At 37.7% G+C, this 14,052-nt stretch overlaps 1 protein-coding gene across 1 annotated transcript in view; it reads left to right on the plus strand.

Annotated features, from left to right (window-relative positions):
* Nucleotides 1-14,052, plus strand: part of col14a1a (collagen, type XIV, alpha 1a) — a 109,158-nt gene that overhangs the window by 37,907 nt on the left and 57,199 nt on the right. The window contains exons 12-18 of the mRNA XM_088929557.1: nucleotides 833-962; nucleotides 1,920-2,059; nucleotides 2,517-2,643; nucleotides 3,001-3,140; nucleotides 6,107-6,239; nucleotides 7,815-7,865; nucleotides 8,441-8,583. Coding sequence (XP_088785683.1) covers nucleotides 833-962; nucleotides 1,920-2,059; nucleotides 2,517-2,643; nucleotides 3,001-3,140; nucleotides 6,107-6,239; nucleotides 7,815-7,865; nucleotides 8,441-8,583 — 864 coding nt within the window. The remainder of the gene's footprint in view (nucleotides 1-832; nucleotides 963-1,919; nucleotides 2,060-2,516; nucleotides 2,644-3,000; nucleotides 3,141-6,106; nucleotides 6,240-7,814; nucleotides 7,866-8,440; nucleotides 8,584-14,052) is intronic.

The raw sequence follows: 14,052 nt of genomic DNA on the forward strand, positions 1-14,052 counted from the left end.
AAAAGCCTTGTGTTCTCTTGGTGTTGTTTAAGCAGCAGGACTTGGCTCAAGGAGAGCCGACAGAGTTTATGGGCTGCCATTACTGGCCTCATGGTTTATTACATGACCGGAATCCAGAAACTCCTGGAACTGGATACAGTATACTCATGTTGTGTACAAGTAGCTGTAGTTTTTTATTATTATTAAAAATGTTATTTGGAATATTATGTCATATATAATATCTACTTTGTTAGGAAAATTTGAATTTGTTGGAAGATTGCAACATGCTCATGAGATAATGGTTTAGTTTTTCTAGTTTTTCCCATGACAGGTCTTACTTTTGTCACAGTCACTTTATCAGCTTCAAACCCAAAGCTGTGCTGCTCGTATATACTACAGCAACCATCCCCTAATATTTATGACCAGCGTGCTAGTTGAAGTGGTGAACAATCCGTCCAGTGCTTGTTATCATACCTCAAAGATTCAGGCTCTTTTTATAGCACCAGTGGAAAACTGAACGATTCAAGTGAAAGACATGGCTAAAAAATCAGTGATTCTGTTTTTTCCAAGTTGTCAGCACTGCACTCCTTTCAATCACTTTGAGATGTCTGCTTCTGCATTTTACACTGAAAATGGAATTGCTGACACAGAGAGTTTGAGACTTAGAAATGTAGCAGATTGCAGACATTGCCTCAATTATACTCAACTAAACTGAAACTGACTGATAAATCTGTGTTTTGATATTGATTACAGTCAATCTCAGTAGTTATGAACAGTGATATTGTTTTTTATTAACTGTTGTATTTATGCCCCGTTACTGTCAGATGTTAGTAGAACTTATGTGTCTGAACAGGTGAAAGTTGGAGAATCTGTTAATGATATAGAACTGGAGGGGCTGACTCCTGAAACGGAATACACTGTGACAGTGTATGCGATGTATGGTGAAGAAGCCAGCGATCCTATGACAAATCAAGAAACGACATGTAAGTGTTTCGTAACAGTTACAGTACTTTGCAGATTGTCTCTGGGGTTTGATTCCTGCCTGAGGGGCCCTTCGTTGTGGAGTCTGCCTGCTCTCCCATGTCTTTGTGGGGTTTCGATGGGGGTTGTGTGGTTTGCTTCTGTCTTCCAGAGGCGTATTATGTGCTAGGTTATAGGAATTGGCTTTCTCTAAATTGTGTTCTTGCTTACTTTTCGATGTGCTTTTTGTATGGACTGATGTGATTTTCCGGGTGTAGTCCTGCCTTGGCCCTGTGCTTGTGGAATTATATTGTGGCAACCCTTCCATTATGATAATGGATAATGGATAGCTTTCTACAAAGAAAGCAGCAGGCATTTCTTGCATTTATTATTTGTTATAAGCTTTATCGTTACAGTTACAATTTACTGTTATAATACCTTCCAGAATAGAAATCCTTCCAAAAGAGGTAGCTGCACCGCATGTATGCATTTGTAATTAAAAGAACTTTGTTACAAAAAAATAAAAAATATACAAACTTAAAGTACTGTGTAAAACTTGAGAATAAAGGTTACTTTCATTCAACAGGACTGCAACTTCCAAGTGCCGTGAAATGTACTTTTTTGATATTCTGTACTTGAATTCATACTTTTATTCCTGTGAATTTTTAGATCCTGGTGTTTGTGGTGGGAGTGGGCTGGGTGTGGAGGAAAAGTGGCCTCATACAGACTAACAGCACTTCTGTTTATTTCTTCACTTTTGTGTACTTAAGTGCAGTTCAGTGAACTGTTTGTTTAGTTTCTCAGGAGTTCAGTTGAAATTTGTTAACTTGAATGAACTATGCATCCAAATATGCAAAGCAGAAATGAACAGAACTTAATCTGATTTCTTTTTATAGCCAAGATTACAGCCCATTTTGCAAAAAAAGCTATAATTGTACATAAAAGTCTCCCTTGCTTTAACGAAAGTGCCCCATTTACAGTACCACTGATCCCACCAAGGAACCTGGAGTTCTCCGATGTAGATCACAGCTCTGCCAGACTCACATGGGATGCTGCCTCTAAGAAAGCACGGGGGTATCGCATCATGTATGTAAAAACTGATGGAGTGCAAACAAATGAGGTACGTCTGCAAAATAAATACACCTTCAAAAATCTCTGGGAGAACAAAATCTTTGAGAGACCAAATTAAAAGAAATCAATATTTTGTACAGCAGTGCAAAATTCTCTGTCTTGGACTGGTGATGATATCAATAAACTATTTTGACATACAGTTTTGCTTGGGTCCTTTAACCTTTAAACCACGAACCTCTGAGTGAGAAATATGACATTCTTTTAATAACGAAGAAACCAGTTTACTGCACAATTGAATTATGTGATATAAGTTTTTTATGGTGTTATGCAAATGTTAAAAATACTTTCAATTTTAAATGTCATTCTAACAATGACAATCCTATCTGCTCCGTTTTGAAATTAATAGTAGACAACAGTAGAAATATCTGGAGCAATGTTTTTCAGCTGAACTTCAATAATGTACAGTATTATAATACAGCACTAATGTTTCCTTTGCTTTGAATTAGGTCGAAGTTGGTGAAGTTACATCGCATATACTGAGGAACTTGACGTCCCTTACAGAATATACAGTCGCCATTTTTGCCATCTATGACGAGGGACAATCGGAGCCGCTGACGGGAAGTTTCACCACCAGTAAGTTTGATTTCATTGTTGTGATGCATACTGTAAGTTAAACCAGTCAGGCCTGGCTTCATCTACTGTACATCTTATCATTCAAGCCCAGCAGCTTGATTTTGTTGCTTTTTTTCTCTGTAAATCATCATATATGAGCCAAATCATCAGGAAGGAAATTGTGCTTATGAGAATTGGTATCACCAAAATCATCAGACAGGACTATCCAAACATTTTAATAATAATAATTGTCTCAGGTTGCATGAAGATGTCTAGATTTCATCCACAGCTTTGTACTGTAAATGCTCTTGTGCATTCACCATATACATTCTCTTTTCCTCTGTGTATAATGCAGTTAAGATAATTCTCTTTTTGTAGAGCCTGTGCCAACCCCACTCAATCTGGAAACTAGTGAAGTATCCACTAACAGTTTCAGAGTGAGGTGGCAGCATCCAGCGTCCGATGTTGTCCTATATAGACTTTCCTGGACTTCTATGACAGATGGGGAAACAAAAGAGGTCAGTTATTATCTTTTATATCATTTTTTAATCTATTCTGTTCTACTTACATTTTATTATCTGTTTTATTGTGTCCAAATAATAGCACAGATAATAATTTCAGGATGTGGACTGATACCTGACTGCTAGTACAGTATGTGTTATTGTGTACCCTATTAAGGGGGGGGGGGGGTACATTATAAATTTGCCTTTTACACGAAAATGTACTTAATATATTTTCAAAAAAGATTTGAAGCTAGAAGGCAACATGGTGGCTCAGTGGTCAGCATTGCTGCCTCTTAGTGTTGGGGCCCTGGATTCAATTTCAAAACTGAGGTGTTATCTGTGAGGGGTTTGTATGTTCTCCCCATATTCACTTGGGTTTCCACCCACAGTCAAAAACATACTGTTGGGTTAATTGGCTTCTGGGACAATCGTCCCTCGGCGTGAGTTTGCAAGTGTCTGTGTTTGTTTCTATGTGCCTGCACCGAGATTTACTGGCATCGCATCCAAGGTCTATCCTGCCTTGTGCCAGCTGGTTTCTGGGATATGCTTCAGCTCCTCCACAACCCTGAATAGGGTGAAGTGGATAGAAGACAGATGGATGGAATCTAACCCCCTACATAGTCAGGGTCTACTGATCATTCAGTAACACATGTTATTTGTTCTCTGGAAGAGCTTGATAATAGAGTAAAAATCAGGCCCAAACTTAGATAAAGAAATATTGATTATTGATGCTTAACACTAACATGCAACAGATACACTATACAGTTACCCCTTAGAGAGATAAAGTATATACAGTACAAATCCACGAGTGCCATAGTGCTTCACAGAAATACCAGAATTCTCCCTTTATAATCTTAATACACACAACACTTGCAGCACCCACATCCAAATACATAAAACAGATCCTAGCCAGAACTCAATCTCTCTCTCTCTAACCGATTCTCACAAATGAATGGGAACCATTTTCTGAAACAGCTGATCTAACACTAAATATAGGAAAGAGGTTTTTGGTCTACGAATTCCACAATCCACAGTGTTCAAATATTTTGGAATTTTAGAATTTCTAAATAAATAAGATAGTAAGCTTTCTTGTGTACTTAGGCTCCGACTCCAGTACTCTTTCAGCATTCAGAATACCTGGATGGAATCTGATTTAAAATCTGATTGGAAAGAGGCATCCTCTCATGGCTTTCTGATGAAGATAAGGATGATGGATGGATGATGATAATGTCTGTTCTTCTTCCAGTCCTAGCTTTGTTTTCCTCCCCTTTCTGTATTTGTCCTGTGACCTTAATCCTCCGAGACTGCAGTAATGGCCTCACTAAGAATGTTCCGTTTGCTCTTGAACACTTGTGTTTTAATACGGCTGATTTAATGATTAAGCACTGAATTAGTTTTACCCAAGTTAATTATTAGCTTGTTGTAATCATCTGTGTTTTCCTCCATGTTTACGTATCTCATGACCCAAGGACAGTTACATAAATACAGCAGTACAATACCCTTTGTCTCAGGCCTTCAGAATAAGGCAATCAAGATGGGAAATGCAAACAAGCAAATCCCAGCTGAGACTAGACTGACCCCATTTACTGCAACAAGACAATACCATCAAATCTTTAGACGTATTTATCATGTGCTTCTAGTACTCCTTCTTCTGTTCTAATATTATTTAATAGGAACCTTTTGTTTCCTCAGCCTGAGGTATGTTGCCATTTCCTATCTTGGTAAAAACCTCAGTGAACTATTCGTTTAATATGTCAGTCATTTCATTTATTTTTCATCTCATGTTTTCTATGTTTGTGAGTAGTACCCAAAAATATTAAAATTTCTACTTCATATGATAATGTGATATTTAATGATCTTATTTAATATAGACCTTTGTTGTTCTTCTTTTGTAAAAGCAAAGGAATTAACCATTTCTTTGCTATTGTAATACTGAAAAATCTTGTATTATTTAATTTAGCCTCCATTGCAATATTCTTTAATATCCTTTTTTTACCTGCATGTGTGCTCCTTTTGTTGAACAGGATTCTCTTATTTTTTTGCATTGTTTTTAAAGTGTATTATTTTTCCATATATGTATCTTAACTGATTAATTAAACCTTTTAAGCGATTACCCTTTTTTGTATCCTTTTCTGATTTGTATTCTGTGCTTCAGCTTTAAACTGTAGCCATCCATTCTCTGCTATCTCATTCTACTGGTATTCTGTATCAATTAAATACAGTCTCCTTTCTGGAAACCTTTGTTCTGAAACTCTACCTGCACAGTTTCAAAATATACCTCAGAGTCTATGTATATTTGAATCATGATTATCTTGTTTGTTTATGAAGACTACATCTATACAGACATCCCCTCTAGTAGGCTTTTGTTTAAACTAAGAAAGCAAGCTTTAGCCATGTCTACCACTTCATGTACTGCTATTGATACTGTATTTCTGGTAGTTTTTTCCACCCTAATGTGAGAAATATTTAATTTTCAGATTAAGGCAATCAAGATGGGAAATGTAGACAAGTTACCTGGAAAGTTCTGTATTGAGAGTAAGAGAGATGAATTGAGGGTTACACCAGGGTTCCCAGCAGACCAGAAAGGACAGATTTATAGGGATGTAGAGAGGGATATGTCAGTAGAAGTCAGTGAAGAAGAAGAAAAAGGTATGTTTAATTAGTTAATTAGATAAAATAACAAAGGAGCTAAGATCATCTAGTAATGCCTTTGTCAGGAAGCTGTTCTGTGCTTCAAGAGTGGTGCAAGACTTCTCGGGAGAGCATAAGGTAAAGCAGTGTGTGGTGTGGTGAGAGAAACGTAATAGTCTCAGTGCCAGGCCTTGGGGAACACCTCTAGAGAGAGCATGAGGTTTGAATATGAGGAGTCACACCCTAAAAACCCCACTGCTGTTTGGCTTTGTAGCATTTCTGCTGAACTGTTAATCAGTGGTGTTAAAATTAGATGATAAATTAATTACTTTTATATTTGTCTGTTACAGATGCTTTTAAATGGATATTCGAATACCTACGTCTTGAACAACTTGCTGCCAACAACTGAATATGAGGTGTCGCTGTCCGCTGTTTTCAGAGATGAAACAGAAAGTGATGCTGTGGCTGCTCTGGAGACAACATGTAAGAAAGAATCTTTTCTTTTCTTCTGTAATACCCAAATCCAAAGCTTAAATTGCTTGTCTTCTTATTATAAAAACTCATAAGAATGTTTAAATATTGTGTAAGCTGTTTTGCAGTTCAGTGAGGTGCTAAAGGATATTTGCAATGAATTATTGTAACTTAATTAAGTTTAATGTTTTTGCAAACTGTGAAAAAGGTTTCAGTTGTTCTTTCTTTGTAATTGTCTTCTATTCTTTTAAAACAAAAATGTTGCATACCTTGCATGCACTTCAAACATGGAATATTAGTTTTTTTAATGGTGACTCCAAGCATTACTGTCCCTCTTATAGAAGACAGAACTTTTTTTTCAAACCAGACTCATTTCATAAGTAAGAATTAGACAACATGAGGGTATCTGTGCTGTAAGGCATCTATTCATAGGATTCTTTGTTATGGACTCAAGCACACTAGTTATGAGACAAACTCATGAGATACACTGTGGCTCACTAAGGAAGAGAGGTTGGTAGTGCAGTTGTTTCTGTTACCTGTGCTTCCACGTTATCATGACAGTGTCACACTGGACAGGACATCTGTCTCTTAGGAAACAGAAATCAATTGCAAACCTGACCGGTGTTCTTTGTCGTGAATCTGTCTAGGTGTCAGGGAAGCAGAGGTGTGTGTGCTAAAAGCAGTTGCAGCACAGGTCTCTCACCCTTGCAGTGAGCCAGGAGAGCTCTCTGCGTTCCCCTCACAGAAACAGCGTTATCACGCCTCTTGTGAGCCCCCCTGCCCAAAATTGTGAGGCACAGGTCCTCAATCCCGGTCCTGGAGGATCTTGGTGTCTGAGGGCTTTCCAAATCTCTTTGGAACACCAGCAACTTGAGAGCTAGGAGAAACGGTTAAACTGGTCTAATTAAGCCAGTAATAAGCTGATTAAGGGTATTTTAAAAGCTCACGTAGACTGAAAAGATGTAGACTTTGGGCCTCTAGGTCTAGGAGTGGAGACCACTGCTAACAGGCAAGCTGTGCTTGCTGTCAGAGTTGTCAGGAAACCTAACTTTTGAATCTCTCAGTACAGGCGTAATGGTTTTATGATCTTAGTTAAGGCTCTGGACATCTAACTGGTACATTGTAGGTTGTGGGTTCAAATCAGAGGTGAGATGCTGCTGTTGCTGTTATTCCCTTAAGCAAAGTACTTTATTCAAATTGCTCCATTAAATCCCTTGCTGTATAAATGGATACTCTCCTGGTCAATATTGTAAATGAGAATTTGCCCTCTATTGATTTATCAGCCCTGCATTCAGGGTGTATCATGCCTTGTGCTCATTTTTTGCCAGTACTGTATATTCTCTGGCTCCCCTGCGACCCTGTATTGAATAAAGTGGTTAGACAATGGATGAATGGATGGAAGATTTAACTGCTTTAGTATAAGTGTATTTTATTTGACATTCTAAGATACCTCGACAGAAAAAAAGCAATTTGATGTTCACTGAAGGGAATTAAAATATAATACTTGTTGTCTCATATTTAAAATGTGGCGCATTTGAAGTCTTCATAACTATATTGATGTCTAACTTTCATTCCCTTTTTCCTTAGTGACAATGACAACCACCACCGCTACCACAACAACCACAACAACCACAACAGGTAAAGAAAAACCAAAAAGCTTTTTGTCTTGATTCAAAGATTGAGGGTACATGTCTATCAAATGACAAAGAAAAAGTCATTTCCACTATAGGGAAAGTTTAACTGTCTTTCTCTTATATTGTGTTTTTAAATGGTCCATAAATTTATTTTTTGTCGATGGTATGACTGTTGCGTCAGGCCCGACAGGGTGTTGAAATGGGCTCGGTGAAAATTAGAGTCAATGAGCCATGATATGAAGCAATCAAGATAATTTATTCGATGAGAAGACTGAAGACTGAAGACTACTGAGAAATACTTCTGAGAACCTGAAACTGAGACAAACTCAAGGCAGGGTTAGTGACTCAATGTCTGAGCCCTGAGGAATGATTCCTCAGGGCTTAAATACTGTGCGATGTTCCCTAATTGGCCTGATAGGCCCGGTCTGATCTCGTTGAGGATGGCCCCAGTGAGTCTCTAGCATCTGCGGAATGCGCATTGGCAATTGGTGGAGCTAATGCGGCAGTGCTGGAGCTTGTTGGGGCATAACAATTACAACCTGTAAGTGATGTTCAGGATACTATTCTTTTTGTCTCCAGTTGTGCGCAATGGAGTAAGAAACTTGCTCGTAGACGACGAAACCACCTTCAGCATGCAAGTGTCCTGGGATATTCCTGACCAGAACGTGCGCCAGTTCAGGGTGTCCTACGTCACTCTGAGGGGAGACCGCGCTGAAGAGGCGGTAAGCATGGTCTGTGTGTTTCAACTACACTTCGCTGAGAGCCTTGGGAGGCTGAATGGCGCTCCATGAAATCCTTATTTGGATCGAGCTGTCCAGGAGGGGTAACGTGCCACTGATCAGACAGATTGTCATTCTCTCGAAGAAAAGGTGATTGGTTTTTGTGCTGCCTTCCCCAGATGGAAAAGACGCTAGGAACAGAATACCTCATTGAGGTGTCTTTCTTTACAAACTACATCTTAGATGCACACAGTGTGTCCACATGGCATCAGTTGACTGTCTCTTACCATCTAGATCATGCATTCAGATTACAGTTGTGATGATTGAAGACTGTAAAGCAACAAAGATCAGTGTAAGATGTCCTGTTTGTGTATGTACGAAAGCAGATCAGGACGATAAGTATAGAAAGTTTGCATACAAATACAAACATTTAAATGAAGTAAGGTTCAATTAGACTTTAGTGGATAGCCTTTTGTTATCCTGCTTTGATTTTAAAAAACAAGTCTATTTTATTTTTTTGTTTACAGTAAAGTACAAAGTCTCAGAATTTAAACTGATTTCCATTAGCCATTTTTTTCTTATGATAAGATGCTATATTTTAATTTTTCCATTCTTCAACATTTTCAGAGAAAACAGGTCAAATATGTATGTAATTTGGCAACACCTTAATATCTACAATTAAATATTTTGGTAAGCCTGTATCTTTATAAGAGAATTTAAAGTAGATGTAGAAATTCAGTTTTCTAGTCTTCAATTTTTGACATTTATTAGACCAAGTACGCTTCTTTAACCTCTTTTGGATAACTGGAATCAAATAAAAGATGGAATTGCTAATGGGGCTTTGCTGCTGTACTAATCCTGCCCTGATCAGAAGCAGTGTTGTAAGGTAACATGGGTCCTCTCAGGTTAATATGCCATGCCTGCTCATGTGATGTGCTACAAAACTGGTGATGAATGTTGTAAAGCGAATTAAAATAAGTGCTGTTGCCAGCTTCATAATTGCATGCTTTGTATTTTTTATGAAATTTGCAGCTTACTATAAAGCAACGATTGAATTACCAGTTGTAGAAATATTTCTATTTTTGCCTGTTGCTTTGAATCTGGTCTTATTTGTCTGCATTAGTGTTTTGCAATATAAACACAGTCAGGACCACTCTTAGAGCACTTAAAATGACAGCCCATTATAAGTTAAGTAAACAAGAGCTACGGTATATTGTCTCTAGTTTGATTGGCATCCTCATAGTTTTGTAATTACTTTAATCAAATTAGGAGCAAATTTTGTTTCAGAATAGAAAAGACAGTTATGAAGAATCCCCTGTAAGTGAGTTTGTTGTTAAAATGATCCATGTAAGCACATGTGGAAAACTTCTCAAACATATATAGCATACAGTATATAACATTCTCAAACACATGTATGGCATTCCTCTGGTCATGGATAACCAGTAGAGCTTTATATATAAATGTAAATATATATACTGTACATTAAAATGTATAGATGTAAATAACATGTAAAATCTGACCAGCAGAAGCATTCCATTTTTGCTGTGTGATGAAGATGCTACTGGCCAAATAATGTTAAATCATTACCTAATGCCCCAAATGATAAAATACACACTTTATTTAGAGAATATTAACTATAATTTAGCATTCTGTGTAAAAGTCATTTGCAGGTTTCAGCACCACAGCTCAGGTGGACAGCTCCTAAAACTGGAGTTGAAGCAAAAGGACAGTCCAGTAGCAAAACGTGACGATTAAGTTGTGCATTTAATTTAGGCACTATGATATTTTCTGTCATATGGAGTATATTGATTGAATGGATTCTAAATAGTTTATGAGGAATACATTATAAATATTATGCTTTCAAGTAATCTGAGATTTAATCAGATTCTATACAGTTTAGCCTTTAAGTGACAGTGCCATTTTCAGCTGGTAACACCAATGAGTTTGTCATGTGAGACACTGTTTGTCATGTTTGTGAAACATTTGGATAGATTTGAAATCTGAATAGAGTTAAGGGCAGATGGATCTGTTGTAAGTACAATTCTTAACATATGCATTATATTTATAGTAATGTTTGCTTTATTTTTGTATTAGATTAATAATATGTTGCTCCATAAGACATGTTATTGAGCTCAAGGATTTGCCAGTAATCTTGCCGCCAGTTCTGATCACTTTGTTCAAATTATTTTTGTTCTGCAAGGACAAGACACCACCACGCCTTTTGAAACAGATTAGAATGCTCTGAATAAAACTAAACTTAAAACTCCTTAATGTCCTTAAAAAGTACAACCTTTATTGTGCATTTAAATACCTTGCCTCTGTAATTATTGTCCAAGTCAATTCACAGTCCCACAGTGCCCACTTATTTGTATTCATTTACTTTATCAATATTAGTTCCATTAATATTTACAGGGAACGTGGGAATACAACAATTATTTCTAAAATCATATAATACCATTACCTTGTGCTTAAAAACAGTGACTTATCCTGACACTAATTTTAAAAAAGAATTATCTCCTGTCTGTAACTGTTTTCATCATTATTCAAAAGACCAGTCACAACAATGTCATCTGCAAACTTAGTAATCAAACCGTTGTTATAGTGGCTTACACAATCATTAGTATACAATGTGAAAAGCAATGGGGACAACACACAGCCCCGGGGTACCCCCGTGCTGGGGCTGATGGTGAGAGACTTCCCCAAGCTCACTTGCACCTACTGTCACTGATCAGCAAGAAAATTGTATATCAGCTGTGTAAGTGTATGATGTACAGTCCTCCCATACCTAAAAGCTTCACTACCAACCTGTTTGCTTGAACAGTGTTAAATGCCGATTAATGAAGAAGCATTTCCAGCAGAAAATATGCACACTTACTGTACCATGATGGAGTTTGTAAATGCTGTACCCTCGAGTACTGTAGTTTTTTGGACATCCTGCTATTCCATGTGTAAAAGGTTGCAGTCGGCAGAATTTCTTATTCCAGGAAATGCAAATACTATTTGCCAACAGCTATATCACCCTGCAGCTCTCAAAAGGCTACCCACTGAAGCTAAGCAGGGTTGAGCCTGGTCAGTATCTTGATCAGAGATCTCCTGGGAAGCTCTGGTTGCTGCTGGAAGAGGTGTTAGTGGGACCAGTGGGGGGCACCCACCCTGTGGTCTGTGTGGGTCCTAATGCCCCGGTATAGTGGCGGGGACACTATACTGTAGTGGGTGCCATCTTTCAGATGAGGTGTTAAACCGAGGTCCTGACTCTCAGTGGTCATTAAAGGTCCCCGGGCATTTCTTGATAAGAGTAGGGAGTTATCCCAGTGTCCAGGCCAAATTTCCCTCCTTGGCCTTTACCGTGGCCTCCAAATTGTCCCCATGCATGATTGGCTTGCACTGGTCCTGCAATGGACTGACTCCCCGTCCATGGTGTACCCTGCCTTGCGCTTGTTGCTTGCCGGGTAGGCTCTCAGTGGGGGTATGCAATGAGAGTTAAAAAGGCAATATATTTTCAGAATGCAACAGGCCACAGAGAGTAGGGTAAATGTTATATTCTTGAACAAATACAGCTACCAAGAATAATATTTTATTGTACTTTTGAAACTGCTGTGCATACAGTATGTTTAACAAAATAATATGGCTTTGGGTAATATGAATTTTTTGGCCTACATCTAGCTCAATTATTTTACATTACAACGTGCAGTTTTGGTGCAACAAAGAGTCATCTACTGTAACTGTAAATAAACTTTTTGAACCCTATCCGAACCCTATAATTGGCTTTAGAAAATTTACAAAGCTCTGAAACTGTTATTGTTAAAGCTGTTAATGATATCATGCTAGTCGATTGAGATTCATATCATACTGTAATTCTCAGTACTGCATTCTGTACTCTAAATCATGATATTTTACTTAAGTCATTTAGGGAGTTTCTTGGCATCTCTGGGTCTGTCTCTTAAATTGGTTATTTAAATTCTTTAAATCCCACCATGTGGAGGATCAACATTTAATTTCTCTTGGTGGTTTGAGTTTGGAGGTTGGGTTGGCCTCATACTTGCCCTCTGCTATTCAGATTTTCCATTTCCCTTTCAAATTACATGGTCTGAATGACCATTTCTACTGTATGTAGATGATACTCAAATTTATGTCCATATTAATCCTGACATCAAATTATCTGTTTCAGGAGATTACATACTGTATGTGACATAAAAACTCAGATGACATAATATTTTTGGTATCTTAATTGCAGTCTCAAGTAAGGTCATGTTATTGGGGTCCTCCTGTAATTTATGTAAAACCAATGCTGTAACATTGTCAACTGATGGCTCTGTGCTTGAGTTACGATCCAAAATGCAGAATTCGGGGTTAGCCTTTGGCCCTGGATTGACCTTTGAACCTTATGTGCAGACTAATGTAAAGACTTTTACATGTGAGAAAAATTGTCGGGCCATGGCCTATACTTCTGTGCCTGATGCTGATAAACGGATTCATGTTTTTATTCTTTCAAGAATTGATTGTAGCATCCTGCTTGCGGGAGTATTGAAGTTTAACAGTCAGAATCCTGTCTAGGTTGGTTGCATGTGATCTCATCACACCTTGGTGTCCATGCAAAGGCTTCCTGTCCACCTTTAAGATGATTTTAAAATTCTTGTGCTTACTTTAAGGCTATACAGTACATTACATGTCTTCATAGATTTAAGATGACTTGTTATCTCTTTACTCCTCTCTTTGCTATCTTCATTCAGCTGTTTCTGGTTTGCAATCTGTTAAATTTATTCATCTCTACACTCTAGGAGAAAGAGGGTCTTTTGTTGCTACTTCCCAAAGGTCTGGAACACCACCCCAAAAGAAATCAAGGACTCAGTTACATTGGGTGCTTTAAAGTATAGCCCAAAACATACTTTTTCCTCACAGGTTATTTGGTATTGATTTCCTTTATCATTTTTTTATGTCTTGTAATGTGCTTTGAGATGAGGCACTATATAAAGTAAAGTTCATTATTATTTTGTGCTTGACTTGATTGGCTTACTGTCACATTTATTACAGGGAGCTGTTCGAGTGTGAGTATAAATGGTCTTTTCTTGTGTTCGCGTTCAAAAGAATAAGAAAGACTGACATGTGCAGGGAGAAAATTAAAAATCCAATATTCCCTGCAAGTGTAGACTTAGAATGGTTCTATTATATGTTGACTGATTTGGTAAATTGCTTGTCAGCTGAGCACAAGATGATAGGCTTTTAATTGCTCCAACAGTCATATGGGTGGATGCTCCAACCCAAGCAGTTATTCTAAGGGAAAGAAACAGTAAGTTCTTTTAAAAATGATTGAGTTGCAACAGTTTCACACACCAGTACTAGTATAACAGAAACAGAAAGAGTTCAACCAGTTGTACAGTGTATGCAAAAACATGAACACAAAGTTTTGAGGAATCTGAGAAGTAACATTGAAGTTTGAGAGTGCTTAATTTAAAAATTCTGCATCACCATGTG

This window comes from Atractosteus spatula, chromosome 12 (assembly GCF_055471065.1).
Source record: "Atractosteus spatula isolate fAtrSpa1 chromosome 12, fAtrSpa1.hap1, whole genome shotgun sequence".
Lineage (NCBI taxonomy): Eukaryota > Metazoa > Chordata > Actinopteri > Semionotiformes > Lepisosteidae > Atractosteus > Atractosteus spatula.